The 27,171-nt window shown below is 40.0% G+C and overlaps 1 protein-coding gene across 4 annotated transcripts in view; it reads left to right on the plus strand.

The window, feature by feature from the left end:
• The window catches only part of MAP2K6 (mitogen-activated protein kinase kinase 6), a 147,906-nt gene that overhangs the window by 104,842 nt on the left and 15,893 nt on the right, over positions 1-27,171 (plus strand). For 2 of the 4 annotated variants that reach the window (XM_010353122.2, XM_030923484.1), the window contains 8 exons: positions 1,510-1,629; positions 2,468-2,584; positions 3,247-3,298; positions 5,866-5,993; positions 7,263-7,340; positions 8,911-9,050; positions 18,428-18,473; positions 24,024-27,051. In XM_010353122.2, coding sequence (XP_010351424.1) covers positions 1,510-1,629; positions 2,468-2,584; positions 3,247-3,298; positions 5,866-5,993; positions 7,263-7,340; positions 8,911-9,050; positions 18,428-18,473; positions 24,024-24,101 — 759 coding nt within the window. In that variant the 3' untranslated portion in view covers positions 24,102-27,051. Of the gene's footprint in view, positions 1-1,509; positions 1,630-2,467; positions 2,585-3,246; positions 3,299-5,865; positions 5,994-7,262; positions 7,341-8,910; positions 9,051-18,427; positions 18,474-24,023; positions 27,052-27,171 lie in introns of those variants that run through there. The other 2 variants (XM_010353121.2, XM_030923483.1) reach the window with 2 other exon arrangements.

Genomic DNA, 27,171 nt, shown 5'->3' on the forward strand with positions numbered 1-27,171 from the left:
TTTTTTTTAACTCTTAACTCACCCTCCATCCATTCTTTCACAATTTTAAATTTTTACAAAACTACCATGTCATCATACTTAAAATAATTAATGGGCCAGGCATGGTGGCTCATGCCTGTAATCCCAGCACTTTGGGAGGCCAAAGCAGGTGGATCATGAGGTCAGGAGTTCAAGACCAGCCTGGTCAACATAGTGAAACCCCATCTCTACTAAAAATACAAAAAATTAGCCGGGCGTGGTAGCACATGTCTGCAGTCCCAGCTACTTGGGAGGCTCAGGCAGGATAATCACTTGAACCCGGGAGGTGGAGGTTGTGGTGAGCCGAGATCATGCCACTCCACTCCAGCCTGGATGACAGAGCGAGACTCCATCTCAAATAATAATAATAATAATAATAATAATAATAATAATAATTCCTTTATTTAATCCACAGTCCAAGTGAAAATTTCCTTGATCATCTCAAAGTGTGTGTGTTTGTTTTATCCTGTTGGGTTTTCAGATCAGCATCCCAACGAAAGTTTACGTATTACATTTGGCTGTTATGACTCATACATCTCTTTTATTCTGTATTTTGTTGCTTTTAAAGAGTTGCCCCTGAAAATCAAGAAACCAGAATTGGGAGAGAAAATTGTCTCCATTTATGGAAAAAGGAGGGTAATATATATCTAGGGTAAATCTACGTAGTTTTTGAGCCATGAAAGGAAATTTAAAATCATTTCATATTATTGAGTAGAAGCTGGGAGGATCACAAAGAATTAGCATCTCTAGTTGAGTTAATAGATTTGGGCCATCGTTAGGGATAATCAAAGGGACTTGGATCCCTTTGCTTTTGAAGAATGGGAATACTTTTATCTTGTAGATTTTTCAGTCTGTTCTTCTGCTGACTTGCTAAGTAGGCAAAAAGTGTGAAGGCCTAGTGATATTGTATCTCTGCTATCATTTAATGATATAATCATGTTTCTGTAAGGCTACATTTGCTAGTGTGACAGATTTTTCTTCCCACAGAAGCACTGGGATAAAGAATGAACGGTTTCTCTATTTCTCTCTAATTCCTTCCATTTCCTATAGCTGTACCAATTCTCTTACAGTTACTTTTCCCTCCAAATACTCTTACCTGTTCCCAAAGAAGCGCTTTTGGCTTTTTATTTTCTTGGGACCTCAGATAAGCAGCGAAGTCCTTAATATTGTGTCCTCTTTGCACTGAACAGACATAATACAGTAAACCAGATTGTTTTTGTAACTTGGAAATACATTCCAAAATATTTTGTCACTCTCCAAAACATACTATCAATTTGTTTCTTACCAAGACTGTTCAGGAAATCAAATGAGTAACAGCCTTCCTTATTTTCATGTGTTACACATAGCTAATCACTTAGGGTGGATATTCACAATGTTGTTGCTAGAAGTTGTGTTATGAACTGTACTGTTTTCACGATGGGACTTCTTCAGGTCCCTGCCTGCCTCATCCTCAGAGTAGTAACCATAAATTTTCCATGCATTTCCATTCAGCGGATCCGAGCCACAGTAAATAGCCAGGAACAGAAAAGGCTACTGATGGATTTGGATATTTCCATGAGGACGGTGGACTGTCCATTCACCGTCACCTTTTATGGCGCACTGTTTCGGGAGGTAGGTGACCCTTCAATTCAAAGTCCAGGGAGAACAATAACTTAAAAAGCAGTTTCTTTGATCACATAAATGCCATCACAATCATGGAGCTCTTTCTTGTTTGACACATCTTGTATAGGTGGGTTTACGTGTGTGCAATGACATGCCCTGGGGCAAAGTTGGATTGAAATTATGGTATTTTCAAATGTGGTTAGCCTTTTTAAGATGCAGAGATTCTCTTCTCCTTTCTGTTTTCGTTTTGTTTATCTTGGCAGAACTTTCTATATCGCCTATAGACTGATTTGCATAGATCTCTTGTAATTGGAAATATTCTGGTCTTTGGACTGCTTTAGGAACTTCATCTAGCCTACTTGTGTACCATGTAGACTTACTTTGATCTGTTTTCTCTACCTCTGTTTTTCACTTCACCATGATATGAATTAGGAGGCTTCACCTCATTAAAACCAGCTTTTTGACTGACTATTGCTGGTGTTTAGTGGAGAGATCCGACAGGGAGTAGGCACCTAGACCTAACTCCTAGACAGTGGTGTCAATAAAGGCCTGGATTTCTGGGATTTTATTGCTTATGTCTGTTAGTAATTAGATTCCATTTTTCATTAAGGGGTAGGAGATCACATGCAGGTTCTGCTCAGCTACCTACTGGTTTGCTCTTTGGAGACAACCTTGCTTATTTGTAAATTCCTTTATGATCTTGACAGAAAACAATATATTTCCCCCCAAAATTCAAGAAAGAAATAGTTAATTCTTCAGGACAGGTGTTTACTGTTTTTTTTTTTTTTTTTTTTTCTTTCTCCCTTTTTCATCCTTTTAAACAATTCCTGAACCAATTGGTCTCCAGGGTGATGTGTGGATCTGCATGGAGCTCATGGATACATCACTAGATAAATTCTACAAACAAGTTATTGATAAAGGCCAGACAATTCCAGAGGACATCTTAGGGAAAATAGCAGTTTCTGTGAGTACATTTTAATCCCTATTGCAAGGATAATGTGAGAAATAAAGTCCTTATGTGTCTTTGTATCTCAATATGAAGAAATACTACCTGGGCCACAGCTACTATTCGTACATGTCTGTTGACATTTATTGGTGGATGGATAAATACATGCTTTCCTTTCTGAGCACTGTGTAGAAGATTCTAGCCCTGCTTTGGTTTGGCAAACTCTAGGTTAAATGACTCTAAGTGCTGCATTCATCAGCTACGACCACATTCCTGGTGTCTATATTCTGACATTAGTTTATTTTGATTTTCATTTATGGATTTTTAAAATGTTCTCTTAAGACTAGTAGGCATAGGAGGAAGCAGAAGGAAAATAAATAGAAAGAAGGTCTTCTACCTTCATGGCTATTCAGGTTCAGGAGGGTGGAGAGAAAAAGAATGAGGGCAAATGAACAAGATAGATGAGGGAGACATCCTTTCTGATATAAGATACAGTCCTCTCTGGTGGATGGAGTCCAATTTGTGTAACTTCCTATGTATCTTCCTAGATAGGACCACCACTATTTGAGAAAATATCTCACTGGTAACCTAAAGCCAAGCATAATAAACCTTGATATACTTAATATTCAATTTCTTTCCAGCGATATGATAAATAAATCTATCTTGTGTTTCTCTTGCAGATTGTAAAAGCATTAGAACATTTACACAGTAAGCTGTCTGTCATTCACAGAGGTAAGCAGCCATGAGCTGTCTTGGCTGTTCCTTTGATAAAGTTCATTTCTTTCACCTGGAGACCCTCCCTACCCCCAAACCCCTATGGATGGAAGTAGAATTGACTCAGGCAAGAGAACTAAGGGGCTTTCCTTTGAGATTGGATAGCAAACCATATAAGTAGTATTCCTTATCGTGGCTGAGGACATAAGAAGACATGATCTTTATCTTACGTCCAAATTGAATATAAACACTTGTTAGCAAGCAGAGCTGTGGGATTACATCATTGAGAATTTTAGAGAATATGATAAAAATCGATCCTGTATTGGCCGTCACATGAGAGCTTGTTGGAGAAGAATCATGGGTCTCAAGATCAAATGAATTGGAATTTGCATTTTAACAAGATTTCCAGGTGATTCTGGTGCACATGAAAGTGTGAAAAACTCTGGTGTAAAGCAGAGCCCTTTCAGACAACAAGAGGCAGGATGAAATGGTTTATCTCTTCCTCCTTCCTTTTCTTCCTTCTTATTGGCCTGTTATGTCTTCAACCATCCATCCATCCATCCATCCATCCATTAATTCATTCATCTTCTCTCCACCCATTCATCCATTTATTCATCTTTTAAAATCACTTTTAAAATGTAATAGATGCCCTGAGAGGTATATGAGAAGAAAGTATACTCTTATTAAATTATGCATCAGGATTCTTATAGGGAAGTAAGATAAATATACCAAAAAAAAAAAAAAAAATCCTTAGAAATATGAAAGTACCAAGTTGGGTGCCGTGGCTCATGCCTATAATCCCAGCACTTTGGGAGGCCGAGGCAGGCGGATCACCTGAGGTCAGGAGTTTGAGACCAGCCTGGCCAACATGACAAAACCCTGTCTCTACTGAAAATACAAAAATTAGTTGGGTGTGGTGGTAGGTGCCTGTAATCCCAGCTACTTGGGAGGCTGAGGCATGAGAATCACTTGAACCTGCGAGGAGGAGGTTGCAGTGAGTCGAGATCTTATTACTGCACTCCCGTCTGGGCGACACAGTGAGACTCCATAAAAAAAATAAATAAAAAATAAAAAAAGCAAGTACCAAATATAGAAGTAATTTAGATAATGTAAAATAAGTAAGTACTATCACTTAGTGATTATCATTAGGGAAGCTTCGGGGAAGAGATACCCTCCACCATGTCTTTGGGAAAAATAATAGAATGTACTGGTATGTAAGAGGGCCTTGTGGTTTGGATAATTCTTAAACTCTCTGAGCCTAGAAATAATGTAAAATGCCTTCCACAGTGTGCCTATTATTGTTAGTTGTTATTATTAAAAATTGGAAAAATAGGATGAAGGAAGATGAGGAGAAGAAAATAGTAAGGAATACAGATAGGAAAAGGACTGTAGATTATTCACAAGTTGGAAATTAACATTAAGGGTTATTTCACCATTATGAAATATGCAATTCATATTAGAGAATATATGTAAGATATAAAAATAATAAAATGAAATTTGTATGTCTTCCAGCTTAAAGGGAAAATTATAAAGGATAATTTTTAAAGCTTTTGTAATAATCTTTATCTTCCAATTTTATGGGTGTTGTGAAAAGTATCACAAAGGGAAAAAATTAACTGTAATTTCAAATTTTATTTATCCAGAGATAATTGTAGTTCCATTTTTGGGGCATATGGGTGGGTGGGTTAAATCTTTCTAGTCCAGAGGATTAATTTAAAATCTGGTCTGTAATACTGCTTCTTCAGTACCTGCCCTGTGGTCTGGAATACCTGGGTTTATGATCCTTTACACTATGTGACCTCTGACACATCGCTTGCAGAGGTTTCAATCACAGTTTGTTGCTTTGGGCCAGGCTTGGTGGCTCACATCTGTAATCACAACCCTTTGGGAGGTGGGGTGGGAGGATTGCTTGAGGCTAGGAGTTTGAGACCAGCCTGGTCAAGAGACATCCTGTCTATCAAAAAAAAAAAAAAAAAAAAAAAAAAAAAAAAGCCGGGCATGGTGGTGCACACCTGTAGTCCTAGCTACTCGGGACTGAGGCAGGAGGGTGATTTGAGCTCAGGAGGTTGAGGCTGCAGTGAGCTATGATCACACCACTGCATACCAGTTGAGTGACAGAGTAAAACCTTATCCTGAAGAAAAAACCAAACCAAACAGAAACAAAGGTTGCTTTGGTCATGTCTGGTATATCATTGTGTCACGGTCTGCCTCTTTGTTCTTTGTTTTATTACTCCTACATTAAATATCAATAGATCATTTTGAATCAGGCATTTGATTCAGTAATAATTTTTTAGGCTCTTACTACAAATATGAGGGTAATGAAGATCATAAAATCAGTGGAGAAAACAGTTTTTTGTATTGAGAAATTCACAGTTCTACGAGGCATGAACAAAACATGAAATAGAAAATCAAGTTGAAAGCAATAAGCAGTTTATAACTATGGGTCAGGGATGGCAGTTACTTCTGTGTTGGGCAACTTGGGGAAAGGAAGATGGACAAATGGAGATTTTAGGCCCTCTGGTGGTAGAGAAATGAACCTTGAAAGCAGACCGGAATGATGGGATCCTGGTTGCTTTTGCTTTCAGACGTCAAGCCTTCTAATGTACTCATTAATGCTCTCGGTCAAGTGAAGATGTGCGATTTTGGAATCAGTGGCTACTTGGTGGACTCTGTTGCTAAAACGATTGATGCGGGTTGCAAACCATACATGGCCGTAAGTACATTAGCTAGCGTGGCATCTGGTAATGTCACTGCTGATAAATCATGCTGGGAAACAAGAAATGGATGGCCACAGAGGGAAAATGGAAATGTACCTAAGACTCCAAAAGTAGTCTGCCTCTGAGTTTTTCTTCAAAATTTCATGTCTGAAATCTTTACTCACTTGCTTCATATATTGTCTTAGTTTGTTTAGGCTGCTATGGCAAAGTAACATAAGCCAGGCAGCCTATAAACAACAGAAATTTATTTCTCACAGTTTTTGGAGGCTAGGAAATCCAAGATGAAGGCACCAGAAGATTTGGTGTCTGATGAGGGCTCACTTTTCTCAGGATCATACATAGCTCCTTCCTGCTTAGTCCTCCCACGGTGAGAGGGGCGAGGAATCTCTCTAGGGCTTCTTTTATAAGGGCCCCAGTCCTATTCATTAGTGTTCCACCTTCATGCTCAATCACCTCCCAAAGGCCCTGCCTTCTGATACCATCACATGTGCGATTAGGTTTTAACCTGTGGATTTTGGTGGGGAACAAATGTTCAGACCATAGTTACATATGTATTACTTTAAAAAAATCAAGTGAAAGAAATATGTTATTTGAAAAATCATATACACAATACATATAGCCTGCACAGTTTTCCACACTGTATCGCAGGGGAGTATTGCATTGTTTGTTGAGGACAAAATAGTAAATAGAGCTTAAATTACCCAAACAAGGCAGTTAGATTAGTCATGAGAGGACCTCACAGCTGTGAAGATTCACTGCCTTTAGCAGAGACCTTGCAATCCCCTTTAACTAAAGGAACAGACACTACATTCTATGTGGAAATGGACTTGTGCTTTGAATCAAAAAGCTTCCTGTCTGTGTTTAGCTAAAAATTGCTCAGGTCTATTAGCATGGGACAGTAGCCCAGTGACTCTTGTTTTACTGAGTTCTGGACTGTTCATGTTTTAAACAAGGATAATTCTAGATGGGCAAAGCAGCTTTATAACTTATACCCTGTTTCTTCTTAAGGCAAATTTTAAATTTGTTACGAAAGGAACTTGATCCATTACTGTGTCCAAGAAAAGACAAACACAGAAGAAGGGAAACCCTGTGGAGACATGGATATTTATTGTAGTTAACCGGGTCTTCTTGGCCTCAGAGGCATGTTAACAGCTTATGACAACTCACTTGGCAGCTGATGCTACCCTCCATCCCCAGAGACTGTTGAACTAAGAATGTTATCTCAACTGTCTTCCCAGTTTCTCAGTTGTCTGTCTCCTTTCCAGCCTGAAAGAATAAACCCAGAGCTCAACCAGAAGGGATACAGTGTGAAGTCTGACATTTGGAGCCTAGGCATCACAATGGTAGTGTATGCCAATTGTCATGAACTATGAGGTTGTGGGCATGAAACTTGAATGAGGTGGACTTTGGGTCCAAGAAACAAATGCCCTAAATGCTGGTTTGGGGCGCCCTCTCCTGCTGAGGTGGTAGAAGATTTTGAGTGATAACTGTTTGTAGTGTGGTATAGTAAAAACACTGATACGGGATGGGGAAACCGGTTTTTCTCTTGATTCCACCTCTGATGAGCTGTATGCCTTTTTGAGTAATTGTTATAGTCACACGGACTATCTTCCTATCCTCATCTGTAAAATAAGAGGATCTGACCATATTCCTCATAGTTTAAAATTAAATTATTCAAGCCAAGTCAAGAAGCTTAAGCTGTGCAAAGAATGCTAATGTGCGTGAACCCTGATAGGGCCATGTTATCCAGGACATAGGCTATGCTTCCCAGGATGTTTTTATTGGAGAAGTAGAAGTTAAAGACTGATGAGGTCAGTGCATTAGTTCGTTTTCACAATGCTGATAAAAGCATCCCCAAGACTGAGTAATTTAAGAGAAAAAGAGGTTTAATGGACTCAGTTCCATGTGGCTGGGGAGGCCTCATGATCATGGTGGAAGGTGAAAGGCACATCTTACATGGTGGCAGACAAGAGAGAATGAGAGGGCCAAGCGAAAAGGGAGATGCTTCCTAAAACCATCGGATCTCGTGAGACTTTTTCGCTACCGTGAGAACCGTAGAACAGTATGGGGGAACCGCCCCGTGATTCAATTATCTCCCGCTGGGTCCGTCCCACAACATGTAGGAATTATGGGAGCTACAATTCAAGATGAGATTTGGGTGGGGATGCAGCCAAACCATATCAGTCAGGTATATCCTCAATACAGGATAACCAATAGGATGATTTCCTTAGATACAGCCTTAAAGTTATATGATTTATCCATAACTTATTCATAACTTTGGTGATTGTAAATTTCATCACTTTGGTGGTCATACATTTTCAGTGGATCACCGAGGTCTGGAATTATCCACTGTGGTCCTGGCTCCTCCCCAGGCACAGCAGCTGAATAAATCCCATGAGTTATTTCTCCTGCCTGCCCGGAAAACACGTGATCCTGTAATGCAAAGTGGCCTTTTCTCCAGTCCAAAAAAAGATGAGTCATTTAGTTCTAGGTTGCTTTCTCCCCCTGTCATTTCACCAAGCGACCTGCAGGTGGCAGTAGATGCTCAGCTCTGGAAAGGTCTCAGGCTGGGAATTACTTTTCAGACCAAACATTTGAAATCCTCGTAGCTTTACATCCTGAAGTTTAATACTGTTGGCTTACAGTTTTTATGAAGTGCCACAGTGGGTTTTAGTGAGAGGCCCTGTTTTAGATAGGCTTAAGTGACTTGTCTAGTAAGTAATATTTAAAAATCCCTAGCACTAGGGATTTGGGGAAAATTGCTAGAGAACAAATTATTAGTTTATTCCCCCCCCACCCCTTACACTTGAACTTTGTCTTGTGTTTCCCTCTGGCTCTCCACGAATGAAACATGGGTGATCCCCTAAAGCAGCCCTGTTGAAACTGTTGTCTCCTGTTTCCTCTCTTCTCCAGATTGAGTTGGCCATCCTTCGATTTCCCTATGATTCATGGGGAACTCCATTTCAGCAGCTCAAACAGGTGGTAGAGGAGCCATCGCCACAACTCCCAGCAGACAAGTTCTCTGCAGAGTTCGTTGACTTTACCTCACAGTGGTAAGAGAGCCTCACCTCCCAAGTGTCACTGTGAAAGAAGAAGATGAGTTCTCATGAGTTTCTTCCATCGGGTTTGTCTCCATCATGCATACATTCATTCCGAAAGCATTTGTGGAGTGCGCCCTCTCTGCTGGAGAAGCAAAGATAACCGTATCACACTCCCTGCCCTCGCTGAGCCCAAAGTCAAGTAGAGAAATCTCATAAATGAATAGTTATAGTATAAAGTGGCAAGTCCAGTGATAGAGATAGGGGCATGGGCGATTTAAGGAACTCGGAGGGAAGACCTCAGGATACGCTTTTCTGGAGGAGATAAATCTGGAGCTGAGATCGTGAGAGGTGTTTTCCAAGCAAAAGGGAAATAGGAAAGGAAACATATTCCAAACAGAAGGAATATCATTCACAATGTCACAAAAGCAAGAAACTCCTTTATGTGAGCTTTAAGCAGTTTGATGTCAATTAGAGCATAAAGTGAAAGCTGATGGGACCCACTAGAGGCCTGGGGATAGGGAGCAGAGGCAAAGAATTACTTTGGGTGAGAAGATAGTGGGTAGTTTAAGAGTGTTTCTTAGGTCCTCAGAAGTCTTGTAGAACCTTGGTTGCTACTGAATACTTGCTAACTGTGGAGAAACTTGCCCACCATAAGAGATAATGCTGAAGTTCTGGGAAGGGAATCCAAAGAAAGTTGGGGTGGAAAGAGGGAGGGAGTCATACTCATGTGGTAAACTATATTTTCATGAAAACTGCCAGGGCAGTCAAGAAAAGCAACAGAGGGAAAGTATTCTCTAGACAATCAAGTCGTTTCTGTGTACGTAGAGGTCATGATGCCTGGCATGACTTGATAGTAATGATCATGGCAAGTGATGCTGGAAGCGGGATGCCAGAAATGAAGCACATCCCTGAACCAGGTTAGTGTATTTGGCCATCCCACAGAAGTAGATGAGAATTAGGAGGAAGGGGACTGGGAGATGGTGGCAGGCCCAGCTGTGATCCTTGGAGGAGGGCCGTTCTGAGTACTCACTGCTGGGGAAGGGTCTGGAGCTCTGAAGGCTGTTTGAGTTACTGAGGAAGCTGAAGGAACATCTTCCTCATGGCTTCATTCCTCGGCCTCCATGCTTTTTAGAAGTGCTGTGAGGTGGAGCACCCATGCCTGTAATCCCAGTACTTTGGGAGACCGAGGCAAGTGGATCACCTGAAATCAGGAGTTCGAGACCAGCCTGGCCAACATGGTGAAAACTTGACTCTACTAAAAATACAAAAGATTAACTGGGCGTGGTGGTGGACAGCTGTAATCTTGGGAGGCTGAGGCAGGAGAATCACTTGAACTCAGGAGGTGGAGGTTGTAGTGAGCCGAGATCACGCCACTGCACTCCAGCCTGGGCGACAAGAACAAACCTTCATCTCAAAACAAATAAATAAGAAATAAAAACATAAAGCTGTGAATACAGCATTCATCAGGAAACGTAGAAGAAACATAAAACAAAGCAACTGTCTGTTGCTTGTGAACCTAAGAACTCTTGGACTCTTTGTTAGCCCAGGGCCCCTCCTCATCCCTGGTACTTTTCCCTGATGATGTATTGAGGCTGGTCTGCAGTTGTTTGTTTTTGTTTTTGACTGGATGACTAGAGAGGGGCTGGAGCCTCGAGTGCTAGTACAGTAGTTGTTGGATGCCTCTTAAAATACGTATCTTCTAGCTACTTCCTGTCTGTTTTCCTTGAGGGAGTGTGCTGGATGTGGTAGTACCTCTGTCAGGATGGGTTCATGATTTTGCATTCTGGATTCAAAAACTTGTTTTTTGTGGTTGGTTGGTTGGTTGGATATTTATTTATTTATTGCCTTATCCTCAAATGTTTAAGGCCACATCAAAAAAAACGGATGAGGGGCTGGACGTGGTGACTCATGGCTGTAATTCCAGCACTTTGGGAGGCCAAGGTGGCAGATCACTTGAGGTCAGGAGTTCGAGACCAGCCTGACCAACATGGTAAAAACCCATCTCTGCTAAAAATATAAAAATTAGCCAAGTGTGGTGGCACATGCCTGCAGTCCCAGCTACTCAGGAGGTTGATGCAGGAGAATTGCTTGAACCCAGGAGGCAGAGGTTGCAGTGAGCTGAGATTGTGCCACTGCACTCCAGCCTGGGTGATAAGAGAGAGACGCCATCTCCAAAAAAAAAAAAAAAAAAAACAAAAAAAGGGATGAGGCGTCTTGGGTAGTACAGAACAGTAGTTCTCAAGAGGGGTGGTAATGGGGAATAATCTTACCTAGCTAAGTCTCTTCAAATTATTCTCCCTATTACCTTTCTCCTGCCTGTCCCCTTTTCCCAAGATTCTGGGTACTTTAGGAAGTTTTGGTAAGAACGAGGCTGGTGTGAAAAGTTTGAGAAAGCCGAGTCTACCACTGTGAATCACCAGTTTAATCCAATGATTCTCAACTGTGGCTGCTCATTTATAAAACTCTAGTGAGCTTGCAAAATCACTGTCCCCTAGGACTCATCCTCATAGACTCTGATTTAATTTGTCTGGGGAGGGGCCAAGATACTAATATTTTTTAAATGTTCTCACATCATTTTTATGTACAGCTGTGGTGATAACCCTGGGTTTCGACATGATCTATGGACCTGCCGTCAACTACTTTCTGTTTAGAAGGCTTATTTTCTTCAATTTATTTTAAAAAATCATCCAATTGCTTGATTTTTCTTTCACCAGTGTATTTTTTCTCTTACTTAGAATTTTCTTGAAAGAATCAGAACACTGAAACTTTTTACAGGTGTTTTAAAAATGAACACCTTGAGAAATAAGTGTTTTCTAATTGTAATGTGTGCACACATATGTGGAAGTTCCAGATACACATCATTGCTCTTCATATAATGACTGCCCTGTGCCTACTCTCTCCTTTTAACACCCTTAGTGCCTTCATGGCCACCTGCTAAGATATCCCCTTCTCTCTCGTTTTCTTTTATTTTAACCCAGCTACCACAGTTCATTAATTAAAAAATTTTGAGCCATAGACATGTCCCAGCTTTCCTGAAACTGTCAATTCTGTTAATACTGTTTGCTCAGTGTCATTTCATTTCTACTCAAGTAAGTCAGTTTGTCTTATATCTGGGTTTATTAAAAATAATACCCTGTCTCTACAAAAAATACACAAGGTAGCTGGGTGTGGTGGTGTACACGTGGGGTCCCAGCTACTTGGGAGGCTGAGGTGGGAGGATCGCTTGAGCATGGAAGGCTGAGGCTGCAGTGAGCCATAATTGTGCCACTGCACTCCAGCTTGGGTGACAGAGCAAGACCCTGCTAAAATAAGATAAAATTAAAATTAAATAAATAAGATATCATATAAAATAAAATAAAATATGAAAATATCTAGAAACAAAACCCAAATTACTTTACCCTAAAAGTCATTAAAAGATAAATTTTCCTTCGTCAAAGTTTCAGTATTGTAGTTCTGGTAGAATGCTATACTTAAGAATATCAGTTGTCTAAAATAGTCATTTTGTTGGTATGGGAATTAAGAAATAGAAGGGAATTGTTAATTCTGAATTTTATGAGCATTCTTACTTATCCTCAAATTGACTTTTTCAGCATGCAAGCTCTCCTGTTCCAGGTCAATAATTTTTTTGCCTGCCACAAACCACCAATATATTTTCTTTGATATCCTTTAAGGACGAACATTATTTTTCAACTGGGTTGAAAAAGTCATCTTATACTCAAAAAGATTTTCTTTTAGAGTTTATGACTGTCCTAGAAATTTATGGAAGCAATTTGATTTTTCATATGTATATTAACATATGGGTACATACCTCCATCCATTAGCAATCTAGTGATTTTACTTGTTTGATTATTGAAAGCTCGAGGTTTGATCTGGAGCTTGGTGAAAAGAATGGAAAAGTGATTTTTTTTTTTTTTTTTTTTTTGAGACGGAGTCTTGCTCAGTCGCCCAGGCTGGAGTGCGGTGGCCGGATCTCGGCTCACTGCAAGCTCCACCTCTCAGGTTCACGCCATTCTCCTACCTCAGCCCCCTGAAGAAAAGTGATTGTTAACAGATCTTCTACCTCTTGTTGAACAGAGGGCTATTCCCTGTGCGCATAACTCCCCTTTATCAGCTATTATTTTTCTCATGAATAAAGCTGTATTGAGACATATCTTCATTAAAGAACCTTTTTTTTTCTTGTGGTCTCCATGTTTTTTATATTTTTATTACTTAGGCTGTGGCCCTCCCAGACTTCTCAGAAAGTCCCAACTCTTTGTGCTGAGTGGGGAAGGGAGGCTACGTATTTGGAAAGTGAAATATTTAATCTCAAATTTCAAGATAGATACATCTATGTTTTTATCTCCTACGTCTGTCTTTGGTGTGTAGAAAAAGAACACATTACCCACAGCCTAGGTAACCGTCAGAGTATTTGTGAACTTGTCTATGCTACCTAAGCATTTGATGTCACAATGCTATCATACACCTGCACCCAAGGAATCAACTTGGCACGATGCCATCTCCATGTTGCTAGGTACCGTAATTCTGTATCCAGGGAATTGACTTGGCAGCCACTCGTCTGGCCCATCAGTACTGATCAGTGCTTGTTAGTTGACAGTAAATCACATAGTTTGTGGAGTGAAGTAGAAAAGCTCTTACAGGCTATCATCACCACACCCAAAGTTAGACCTAGAGTCCAGAGTTCCAGTTTTTGCATTTCTTTTGCAGTAACATCTGACAAATGTTTCCTGAAGGAGAAAGAAGAGTTAACCATATGAACACAAAGGAAAAAAGCAAACCCACAATGGTTTCTTACAAACCCTTCTTTTCTGTGTTTATTTGGAGATAGGACTACAGAATGAGATTTTCTTCCTCTTTTTCCTATGTATCTCTTTCATATCAGAGGGGTTTTAAGGAGTTCTTGGGTTGTGTTGTGTTGACCATGTCAGCCTTGTTTTGGGATTCATCATAGAGAAGTCTAGTAGAGAAGTCTTGCTTTCTAGTCCTGCAGAGGGGTTAACAAACGAGTTCGCAAAAGGTTGGAATCTTAGCCGGTTTCATCATAAACTCTTCCTATCGGTTCACAGAAGGAAGTCACTGGAAATCAACTGCCGAGTGCCAAAACAGCTGGACTTCCCTTTGGCTTTCTCTCCAGGCCTATTTAAGAAGCTGTGGGCCCAACTGACCAGTCTGATGGCATATCGAAGGGTGGTGGAGGCCCACTCAAGCGTCGATATTGTCTGACTCAGAGAAGCTAGTATAAAACACAGTCAAATTCAATCTCCTATTTGTGCAGGAAGGACAGTAAAAAGAGGCACTAGATGTTTATTTAGCTTTTGACAAGTGTACGCCTTGAAAGGCGCAATGTGTTTTTATTCTGTGGATGCACCAAATAGCCCTTCTTGGAAATGATCGGGGGAGTTCAAATAGGCAGAAATCCTCTGGTCAGCACAGACTTCAAGCTAGCAATTCTCAAGACAGCATGAGCTGTTTTTTAGTGTCAGCTATGGTCAGAAGTGTGTGTTGTGGCATTTGGAAAAAGAATTAGGGCAGTTAGCTAATTGCACGCTTGAAAATGACAAGCCCCTTGAAAATTCAAAAGTCTGATTCCAGTTCAAAAAGAAATCGGTGTTGCTTTGAACTCCAAAGTTGTTATTGTGTACTGAATTTCAAGTACTTCCTACTAAACATGGAAAATTTACTTTCCCCCCAACCTTATCCTGAGTATTTTGCTATTCTTAGCCCATGTTTTGAAGTGTTCTTGATGTAAAAGATGGAAAGAATGGGTTATATCAGTTACATTAATTTAATAAACAGCCTTGCTTTGCTGTGTAAGTATTTTCCATTCATATTCTGCGGTAGTGTTTGGGGCAGATTGTGAACTTTGTAATCAGGGGCCATGAGTCCAGGAATAGCCTACTGGCCAGTAGTCTTGGAGGTTTCAGGAATCCTTAACACTTTATGATGGATCAACTAGGGTACTTTCCTATATTTTCTTTATACAGAGTTAACAAAAATCTGGACATTTGTTTTTTTTCTTTTTTGATACAGAATCTCACCCTGTTGCCCAGGCTGGAGTGCAGTGGCACAATCTCAGCTCACTGCAACCTCTGCCTCTTGGGTTCAAGTGATTCTTGTGCCTCAGCCTCCCTAGTAACTGGGATTATAGGCACCTGCCACCATGCTCAGCTAATTTTTGTATTTTTAGTAGAGTCAGGGTTTCACCATGTTGGCCAGGCTGATCTTGAACTCCTGACCTCAAGTGAGCGCAAGTGATCCACCTGCCTCGCCCTCCCAAAGTGTTGGGGTTACAGGCGTGAGCCACCGCACCTGGCCGAGAAATTTTTATAAGCTGTTCCAGAAGTGAAAAGATAAGATATCCTGACTTAAAATCAGTATTTTAAAAAATACATTATTTAAAAAAATACAGCATGTAAAAAAATACAATATTTTAAAAAAATACAGCATTTAAAAAATACAGTATTTTTTAAAATGGAGATATTTAAACTCATCTATCTGTTGGTAAGGTTCTATACCTTACCCCTGTCATGCTTAGCTTCAGAGGGTGAGGCAGAGCTCCCGTCACAAGTACCAGGTCTCATTTGCTCAAAATGATCCATTTTATCTCTTCTGCTAAATATAAAGTCTGCTAAAGTCCTTTTATCTCTTCTGCTAAATATAAAGTAAAAAATCGGCACAGTGTTACATTTGAGAAACAAGCTTTTCTTCCTGACATTGCCTTGGTTTTGTTGTTGGCTGATGAAAGCTAGTAACGGAGTGGGCCTGGGTCCTCAATGAGAATGTTCCAGATGCAATGCAGAGTTTAAGGTCTAAATAGAGACACCAGAATCAAGCATTTGAATATTGAGTGTGAATTTAATGTTGTGCTTGTGCTTTTTGTTATTTACTGAGCGTGTTACATTGTTCCAACGATAGAGAAGAATTTCTGGTTTTTGATTTGCTTTGAACAATAGTGGGAAATTCAGGGCTTCTAGCCTGTTTGTTTTTTTTACTAGGGTCTGTGTGCAAGTCAGCAATACTCCTGGGATCACATTGCTTCTTCTGTGTTTCTTTCTAGGTAAACTAGCTCTTGAACTTAGAAAGAAACACTTTGGCTTCCTGGGGCTGAGGGCAGGAGACGGTCGTGGTGAGAATGTGCTTAAAGACAGACAAACCAGCTGGAGATGTTCCTTTTAAGTGAAGGGGAGAGGAAGCAGCAACAAGAAGGGATCACCTGTTACACATAGCACAGCGTTTCTTTATCTCTGCACTATTGACATTTTGGGCTAGATTGTTCTTTGTTGTGGTGGATTGCCCAGTGCATTGTGGGATGTTTAGCAACATCCCCGGCCTCCACCTATTAGATGCCAGTAACACCCTGCCACCAGGTGTAACAACCAAAAATGCCTCCTGACATTTTCCGTATATCCCCTGGGGAGCAAAATGACCTCCAGCTGAGAACCACCCATGTGGACTCTCAGCATCTAGGTACCTACAAAACCATCAGTGGGAGTTACACGGACTCATTCATTTCACTCAGCACACATTCCCATAGCAATCGGACTTTGCCAGCTGTTAATTCCTCTTTCTAATGCGCTCTTATTTTTATCCTCAGTTGAGATGAAACTTTCTCTCATAGGTTGTCTGGTCACTGAGGTCACTAGGTCCTAGGTCTGCCCTCAGTTCCAGGTTGAAACTTCTGTCCTCACATCTACCTGTACCCTGTCTCAGGTTCCCTGGCTTCTACCCACAGCATTGCCTGGAATAAACTGGTAGGCTGATTTTAAGTTGTTTTGGTTCAAAAACTTTCTCTCTCTCTCTCTCTTTTTTTTTCTTAATTTTGTTTCGTTTTAAACCACAGTTTCTCGAAGTGCCTGAACTACTTCGTTGTCTCATGGTTCTGTACCTTACCCCTGTCATGCTTAGCTTCAGAGGGTGAGGCAGAGCTCACGCCACACATACTAGATCTCATTTGCTCAAAATGATCCATTAGCTCAAATCCCAGCAACCTAAGAATCAGTTACATTTTGATCCCTCCAATTCCAGGCAAAATTCCTTTCCATTCCAATGCCAGGCAAAGCTCCTTTTCATTCATGGATGATTTTGTGGCCCACTGGGCACAGGAGTCTGTAGGTTGCCTTGCAAATCATAGTTTTCAAAATCATCTTTTTCTCCATTCTGTAACCTGGGATTCCACCTCCAAGTAAACTGTTTTTTTTTTTTCTTTCTTTCCTTTCTTTTTTCTTTTTTTTTTCATTTGAAGGCCAGAGTTGGAAAAAGGATAGGGATGGGCTGAGGATGGGGTGATGGGTTGGTCTCTTCATCTTACAGTTTTATTACTGTTAAATAATAAGTAACAGCACTTATTGCCTCCAGTATCAAATGTTATTAAATGTCTGTGTCAACAGAGAGCAGAATAACCAGAAGTCACCTGACAATAGCACATGACCGGAAAGTATTTCTAAAAGAATAATTGCTGTCACTGAGTGTGCTTTCTCTTTTATCAGCTGTCCTAAACAGGTCTTATTACCTTTGTCATAAACAAGTAGTATTACCTTAGAAATGTTATGGGGGGCTGGGCACAGTGGCTCACACCTGTAATCCCAGCACTTTGGAAGGCTGAGGCACGTGGATCACTTGAGCCTAAGAGTTCAAGACCAGCCTGGGCAACATGGTGAAACCCTGCCTCTCCAAAAAATACAAAAAATTAGCCAGGCATGGTGGCACATGCCTGTAATCCCAGCTACTCAGGTGGCTGAGGCAGGAAGATCACCTGAGCCTAGGGAGGTGGAGGCTGCAGTGAGCCAAGATTGTATGCTGCTACACTCCAGCCTAGGCAACAGAGCCAGCACCTGTCTCAAGGAAAAGAAAATAAATATTAGGGGTTTATTGCTTCTATCTCAGGCAGGTTTGGTGAGGACTATATAAAAGCAAATTATATATTCATGGGAAACAGAAGCAAAAAGAACCAGGTACCTGACAGTGAAGAGATAACAAATGGCGATGTAAGAAACACCTGCCAATTTCTTTGTCTGTGGAAATGGCATTAAAAGCTGCATTGAGGAAAGTAGATATTTTTGAAATATAATGGCTTTAGATCAGAAAAATTAGTCTGTATGTCATTGGTAAAGTATCAAAAGGAAAGTGCGCGCACGCGCGCGCGCACACACACACACACACACACACACACACACACACACACACACACAACTGTTTTTCCCATTAAGGTACAACCAGGGTGATTTAAAACATAATACATAAGGGTTACAGAAGAGGAAAGTCAAGATAGAAGGCTGTGTTTTCAATACACTTTTAAAGCTGATTATGTTTAGTGTTCTACAGGTTCTGAAATCCTTGTCTAATGAAAATACATAAGGCTTCTAGATTTTAATGATTATTTTTTTTTCTTTAAGCTTAAAGAAGAATTCCAAAGAACGGCCTACATACCCAGAGCTAATGGTGAGTATTGTTGGAAACATGAGTATACTAATAGCTGTAAAAGGCAAAGTCACTAAGACCTAAATTATCATCACATCACCATGTTGGAAGAGTTGCTTCATTGAGACATCAGTGACAGGAATTGAACTCCAGGAAAGAGAGTTAAAAGAGTTCATCCTACATTCTTCTTAAACATAGGTTGGAACCTGTCACTATTCTTAGCAATTTTTTTCCAGGCTGATAAACCTGTCATGATACAGAGCAAATTATGTGTATACAATTTATATTTTTGAATTTAAAAGCTACGAGAAGCCACATATTACTAAGATAAAATTAAGGAAAGTATGATGTAAGAGATTTCAATAATGAGAAAAACTTAAATGCTATTTGATTGATCAATTTTTGATAAAATATCTGGCCTAAATTGGATGAACAACTTTTTGGTGGGTAGCTAGGGAGGGGAAAAAAATGCTTGGTTTTTGTTTTCACTTTGGTGGAAAAAAGTAAGACAAAGCATTATTAGTTTGAATTATACTCCCTCAGCATTCACAATTTATCACTTGCTATATCCATGAAAAGCAAGAGTGAAAGTAAGATCTTAGCATTGTTGTATTAAAATAACTTCTCTTAAATTGTGGTAACTATAGGCAGGGCACAGTGGTTGCTCATGCCTGTAATCCCAGCACTCTGGGAGGCCGAGGTGGGCAGATTGCTTGAACCCAGGAGTTGGAGACCAACCTGGGCAACATGACGAAACCCCACCTCTGCAGAAAGTACAAAAAATTAGCCAGGCATGGTGGCATTTGCCTGTAGCCCCAGCTACTCAGGAGGCCGAGGTGGCAGGATCACTTGAGCCCAGGAAATGAAGGCTGCAGTGAGCCGTGTTTGTGCCACTGAATTCCAGGCTGGGTGATAGAGTGAGACCCTGTCTCAAAGAAAACAAACAAACAAACAAACAAAAAAAAAACTCGGTAACTACAATTCTAAGCTGATTACTAATGATTCTAAGCTAAATACAAATGGCAAGGACCTAAACTTGGCAATGCTTTGCTTTATCTAAGTATATGTTGAATGAAGGAGAAAGACATTTTTGGAGGGGAAGAAATATATAAAATTCAGACTATTTGCTAATCTGTGTTAACTCTTTCCTAGATTTGTTTCAATTATGCAAGGTTTTTGCAGTTTCAAAAGCAATAAAACACTGACACCCTTTCTTACTGGAACACATCATCAGGCATTAAATGCTTGCTCTCTTACTGGAATTCATCAGGCATTAAATGCTTGCTCCTCTGCTATCCCAGCCACAAACCCTGCTGTCTTCAAGACCAACTCAGGGCATGTCTTAGAAGCACGGATTCCTAATGTCAAATGCTGTGGTGAGGTGGCTTAGATATGAGGAAGCACAGCTTGGAAATGTCGAGTCAGGAAGAATTATAGAAAGTTGATCAGGAAGATGTATGATAGCTACAGCCAGTCACATAGGTTTTCAGTTCTGTTGCCTAAGCTTTGATTGAAGATTGAACCATTTTGCAACTGGATGAACTGGAGACGAGGCCATCTCCTTGGGCCTCCATTGGGTCCGTTAAAAGGCAGCCCCCTGGTGCTCAGCACTCGACTAGTTTTATTCAACTAAAACTCACAGTTAAAGAAGGAAATATGAGTAATGTTTGAGAAAATCCTAGCATACTACATGTTTAAGTTGAATATTTTCTTCCTGATTATTTTTTAATAGCCAGTCAAAGGCTTTTTCAGTTCTGTCTACTCTTTTTACATATGCTTATGCACCTGCTAGGGCATTTTTGAATTAATTTCACATAAAATACAGTAGATATAAAGTTACTCTTGTAGGATACTATGGAGCCTGTAATCCTATTTTATTTATTTATTTATATTTTATTTTTTATTTTTTAGAGATGGAGTCTCATTATGTTGCCCAGGCTGGTCTCGAATTCCTGGGCTCAAACGATCCTCCTGCCTGGGCTCCCCAAGTAGCTGGGACTGCAAGTGTGCACCTGTATTCCTATTCTAAAGTTACCTTGTTTTGTAACTAATTTCAGACAAGAAGAACATTTTCTATATATTTCTGGCTATTTAAAATACAGAACTTTTTTTTCCTTCTTCCAAGTGGTTTCTGATCAGAAATTTCACTGAAACATGCTTGAGAAAAAGAATGATTAATATACATGGGCAGCTGAAGTCGAATTCTACATTTGCAATATGTTCTAATCCTGTGATATCTTATGGCCTACATATATATTAATGTTATAAAACCATGTTGGTTCCCATTTTCTTCTTACAGCATTCGTCTTTGTGGTTCTGGAAATGGACTTGCCTTTTACGGCTCTAACTATTCCCTGCTTTCCTGTGGAATTGAGGTTTTCAAATGGAAAATCTGAGTCCAAACTCCCTGACTTTAGCATTGCTGAGAGGCAATTGTTTAGATTTGAGGAGTTGGTGAGGAAGTATGAAGGAAAAAAAGAATCCTTTTTCCAGGTGAAGGACATTTTAATTAAGGCCTTAACCTAGACATGTTCCTCTTATAGAAATCCCAAATGTTTCTCTCCCTAACACGGATTGAAGGGTGTGTATTCTTTAAGATCATCTCATTTGCTTGTTTTCTCAAATGTCACTGGGGAGTATGACTCAGTAGAATCTATTCTTCTAAAGTAGGTAGCAGCCAACTTTTTCTGTAAAGGACTAAATAGTAAGTATTTTAGTCTTTGTAGGCCATACAGTTGCTGTTTACAATGGCTCAATTCAGTATTGCAATGTGGAAGCAGCCATAGCCAATGTGTTAAAAAAAAAAAAAAAAAAAGGGGGGGGGGGTGTGTGGCTGTGTTCCAATAAAACTTTATTTAAAAAACAGGAAGTGGGCTAAATTTGGCCTCTGGGTCACAGGTAGCTGATCCCTGTCCTAGATGATAATCATGAGAAATGATAACCAGTTCATTCAAGTGATTGCCCAATGAAATAATTATGTTCTCCAATTATCTTAGGAAGTTCTAGATTGAATTGTATATTAAACAAAGATGCCTGAACCCATTCAAAACCATAGTCTTAAGGGATGAGGTGCTGTGCATGGGACAGGGAGACCTGCTGGTGACTGTAGCTTGTCTGTCTATTCCTTACAGTATGTTCATGGATCTCCATGTTTTCTTCAGGCACATCAGTGAGCCTAAATGGTGTGAAGTCCTCCCTTCTTGTCTCCCTGACTTCTCTTTTGGGAAATCCAGCCTGGGACTATAGTCAGAGTATTATTCATGCTCCCTCATTTGCCCATTTCCTGGTTGCTACCCTTGCTAATCTTAATTCATTGCTTATAGAAGGGACTGGGTTCCCTCTTAACCTTTTGCAGCCTCAAAATCCACACAAGAAGGCAAGTCACACTTTCTATTTGACATCCCTGCCCGTTTTCCCCTCCCCCTGGCCTTCTGGCTGTCATAGCATTTTCCCAGCCTGGGAATAAATGGAAAGATGCCTAGGGATTTTCTTTTTTTTTAATTAAAGACTTCAAGTCGGGTTATTTAATTCATTTGCAGACTCAGGCTACATCCACTGAGCTAATAGCCACTAGCAGAACAAAAGGCAAGGTGGGGCTGGCAGGTGTTGGAAGCAGTCACAAAGATAATCTGAGGTTTGGGCTGTCCTGTTTTGATAGTAAAAAACTTTTAAGGACGTTAAAAGATTTCCAAATGTCCAGAGGATGTGGGAAAGCTAGTAAGTATGATGGTAGAGCCCTTAGTAAGTGTGCTGTGTATATGATTACTAATCAGAAGTATGGCTGCTATTTAGTTTTTGAGGGAGCTCGGGAGGAAGGACCTGGCATCCAGAGCTTCAGTTGATTTCATGAGTGTAAGGATCCGAGCCAGCACCCAACCTGTGTCCTCAGATGGGCAAAGGGAGAAAATCTCGTTTCCATTTTCTGAGTCATGATACTTAATCGTGACCAGCTATCTTCTTTGGGGTTTTTATTTCTTTGTTCCTTTCCCTTTTGCATTGTTTCCTAGAATTTCCATGGGTGTGAACTCAGTTTTCCACAGAGCCGACTCATCCAACCCTCCGCTGTCAGGTTTAAAACAAATATAATTAGAAAACCTACAGCTGGGCAACATAAAGGTTGTAAACTAAACTCCCTAAAGTCAGGGGAAACTGAGTCACTTATGTGTCTGGATGTAAAAATGCTTACATTTAGCTACTCAACTGGTCATTGAAAAGAGTACGACCAGGCAATCAAGGAAGTGAGCATGGGAGGTGAGACACGTGGGACTAAGTTCTGCCTGTAGGAATTATCCTTTTTGGTTAGGTTTGGTTGGTTCTATTTCCACTGGGTTTGGCTGGTTCTGTTTCCACTGTAAGAACTGTGGCTCATGACCTGATATATCTTTCTAAGTAGAGGTGGCAGGTTCCACTGTGAGAGTTGGCCACTTATTGTAACAAAATTGAGTAATTTGGGGAGAAGTGTTCTAGGGCAGAGAAAATGGCTTCCTGTTCAGAATTGTTTTGAAATGCATGACCTCTTGAATCACACACCGTGCCTGTTCCCTTAGCAAAGCACAAGACTTGTTATGTTTTTATAATTTACTTGATCTGAGCTGTGTGGATAGAGACTCTTCTTTTACCTTTTCAATCCTCAATCTCCGAGTTCAGTTTTCTCTGCATATAACTAGAGTTTGGCAGTCTGTATTATTTTTCAGATGCATCAACTCTTCATCAGGAGAGACATAAGTATAACTCGTGGCTTGGCAAATGGCTTTAACTGTTTCAGTCTAAACCAATTCTCCAATGTCAAAGGCAAGGGCTACCTTCCTTGTACATTTACTGTTCAACAAAATTGACTTCTCATTCACTTACCTTTTTCCTGAGAAATAAAAGTGCATACACTTGGCCCGGCATAGTGGCACATGCCTGTAATCCCAGCACTTTGGGAGGCCGAGGCAGGTAGATCACAAGATCAGGAGATCAAGACCATCCTGGCTAACACAGTGAAACCCCGTCTCTACTAAAAGTACAAAAAATTAGCCAGGCATGGTGGCAAGCAACTATAGTCCCAGCTACTCGGGAGGCTGAGGCAGGAGAATCACTTGAACCCGGGAGGCGGAGTTTGCAGTGAGCCAAGATCGCACCACTGCACTCCAGCCTGGGTGACAGAGCGAGACTTCATCTAAAAAAAAAAAAAAAAAAAAAAGTGCACACACCTATGAATCGTCTTATTATCTTACTACTATATTAGCCTAAAATGACCTTGTGGGGCCCAGGGCTATTTGTAAATCAGAGTTTGGGTTGTTTTTTTGTCAATCTTTGTATGTTGCCATAGATGAAACTTAAAAAAAAAAAAAGAATATAGTGGAAACCTAGAGATATCAGGATGGCAAGAGTGACAACTAAGAGATATCTTTAAAACGTTTGCATCGCTAGGTGTGTGCTTGATTTTGGAAAGGGTAGGAAGAGCCCAGCCTAGCTCTAATAGGGTTACTTAATCCCTGTACCAAGCGGATCTGTTCATTTGCTAATCTCATATATTGTTTGTCAGTGAGAAATACTAATGCCATGTTTTTTCTTTTTCTTTTCCAGCAACATCCATTTTTCACTCTACATGAATCCAAAGGAACAGATGTGGCATCTTTTGTAAAACTGATTCTTGGAGACTAAAAAGCAATGGACTTAATCGGTTGACCCTACTGTGGATTGGTGGGTTTTGGGGTGAAGCAAGTTCACTACAGCATCAATAGAAAGTCATCTTTGAGATAATTGAACCCTGCCTTTCAGAGGGTTTTCTCTCCCAATTTTCTTTTTATTCCCCCTCTTGAGGGGGCCTTGGGATCTATAGTATAGAATGAACTGTCTAGATGGATGAATTATGATAAAGGCTTAGGACTTAAAAAGGTGATTAAATATTTAATGATGTGTCATATGAGTCCTCAAGCTTCTCAGACTTCTCTTATTCTTTACAAAATGAATGCATTAGCCCTGACAAAAAGGTGCTACAGTAGTGATGAAATTATAAGTAGATTTGTAGTTCGTCCCATTTATTATTTTAATATTTATGTTTAAGTGCTTGCTTGAAAAGATTCCATTTTATACAAGAAGGGAGATTCAAAAAAAAAAAAAAGACAAGGTTGGGTTGGCAATATTTATAAGGCTTTTATTTTTTAAGTTCAATTGTGTCTGTGATCCAGAAGAAATTATTTAATATGCATCTTTGAGAATATTATAAAAATATCAAAAAGGAGCTCTTCTTGTGAAATGTCTGTTCCAGCTGTTGTGACTGCTGCCATTTTTGCAAACATCTGCCCAATCCTGGGTGATCACCACATCTTTTAGGGGAAGTGGCAAGATGCTGTGGTCATACTCTTTTCCCTAACTTTGGAAAACGTAAAAATCACTCATATCACAGCTCAAAGAGTAAAACATTTGGTTCTCCTGACACTTGGGGTATAGTATTAGTGGAAAGTGATTCGTAATATGATTTTATATCCACCTACCTGTTCATCTACCTGTGTGTGTGTTTCTCTGTATATTTGGCAATTTGCAAGTCCTGCCAAATGGTTTCCACGAGCATCTCTGTTTGGTAAGGAGGACATTTGTCAGTTTTGAGGGGGAGATGTGTTAAACTACAGAAAAAAAAATGGTGCCTTCTTCTGCGTTTGTCCCTCCTGCCATGTGTAAGTTCTAAGGATTGCCTTTGTAGTTAATGCACTCTTTGGCTGTGTTTGTTTGTTTTCTTGTTCAGTGAAGCAGCCTTACTATTCATAGAAGGGCTAGAAGAGGAGAAAATTAAAGGTGGTGAGTAATTCTTTGATAAGATGAGGAAATAATGGGAAAGGTTGAATTAATTCCTGGGCATGGACTACCAGATGACCACAAGTTGAGTTGAGGCCACATCTTTCTTCAGCAGTGTGCAATAGCTGACTCCTCTGTAGGAGATGAGCTTCTTCAGGAGCTCCTAGCAGGTTGACTAAGCAACAGAAGTTCTTTCTCATGGCTAAATATACCCATAGGTTCTCTGATTTGTAGCTCTAGGTTTCTTGATGATCAAGGAGTGAAGTAATTGACAGGGAAAATATAGACCTATGATGAATAACCAGGAACCATTGTTTTTGGACAAGGAAGGACAGAAGATTTTTATTTTAAAAAGAAAAAAGAAAACCATACTTTTTCTTTCTTGGCCTCAAGTTCAATATGGAGAGGATTGCTTCCCTGAATCCTCTCTTCCTTCCCCTTTTAGATTTTGAAGTGCAATCATATAGTTTTCTCTGTTTGCATTTTTTCCTCCTTGTTCTTGACAAGAGTTGCTCCTACCCAGAATGAGTGTGACACTTCCGAACACTTCTTCATATTCAGTTCCAAGATCTATCTGTTTGATTAAACATGAGCTTCCTCTGCTCTGAAGCTACCTCTGTCCTCATTTTATTCTAGCCAGAAAAGGAGAATCACCCTAATGATGATGGTCATTCACTTTCCCATCTATCTTCCTAAATCTGGAAGTTCTTCTCTTTGAGACCAAGAGAAAAATTGCAATTGTATTCCTTACTTTATTCACTCATCTATGAAAACAGGAAGCAATAGGGAAAAAAAAAAATCCAGTTACTCCATTTTAGCTTTTGGTGAATGATGTAAAGCAAATTGTCTCTCTGGTCTAGGTCTGGTTACTCTTACCTGTTTTTCCACTTTGAGACATTCTACACAAAATGTGTAACTTCTCATATGTATGCCTCTCCCATCTGTGAACCTAGGCCAAACTTGCAAAAAGAATCATATTAATAGTAGGGTAGAGAACAAGTCAGTCTATGGTTCTCAACCCTGGTGCACACTGGAACTGTCTGGGAGCTGTGAACACTGTCGCTGCCAATGTTCCAGCCACTAGAGATTTGGATTTAACTGGTGGGGCCTAGGAATTGGTGTTTTTTTTTTGTTTTTTGTTTTGTTTTGTTTTTTACACACCTTCATGTGATTCTGATGTGAAGCAGGGTTCAGAACAGTGACCTAGTACCTTCTAAAGAGAACTGACTTAAATTTACTTTCTTTTGAACATTTGCAGTGAGTAACGTGCAGAGAGTAGCAAGAACAGGTCCTATTTCTTTCCCTGTCTTCATCAGTGGAAATCTCTTTGTAACTATGAGGGAAGACATGTTCCTGGGATACTGATAGGAAATTTAGAACACTTTTTCCCCAGAGAAGCAGTATTTTGCACTGTTATTAAATATCTTATGCGCTAAAGTCAAAAGAATGACTTGATAGCCTCACGAGACTAAATTTTACAGCATGGTTTTCTGTTTGGAAAACTGTGTTGTAAGTTCCAATCAACCAGCTTTTGAAAAAGTCAAGATACCTAAACTAGATATAAATTGGGAGTATTCTGTACATATAGACTTATATATAAAGACATCTGTATTCACGGATGACTCTCAAAATAGTTAATGCCTCACCAGCATAGACCATCTGAATATGGGCCCTGTCTACACCTCTCAATGTATTACAAAATCAGTATAGCTCTACAAAAGAGATCATACTTATTTCCCCAAATGTATTTGATTTTGTTTCATATAATTGTCCATGTTAAAATTTTTGAAAATGTTTATTAAAATAGTCATTTCTCTTGTGATATGATTAGTTTAAGAGGTGTGCCCCAAAAAGTAATCTGCTTAACTTTTAAGACAATTACCCTATGTGTGTATGTATCAATGAATATTGCCCACCAGAGTAGCTACCTTGAGAGACT

This window comes from Rhinopithecus roxellana, chromosome 19 (assembly GCF_007565055.1).
Source record: "Rhinopithecus roxellana isolate Shanxi Qingling chromosome 19, ASM756505v1, whole genome shotgun sequence".
Classification (NCBI taxonomy): Eukaryota; Metazoa; Chordata; class Mammalia; order Primates; family Cercopithecidae; genus Rhinopithecus; species Rhinopithecus roxellana.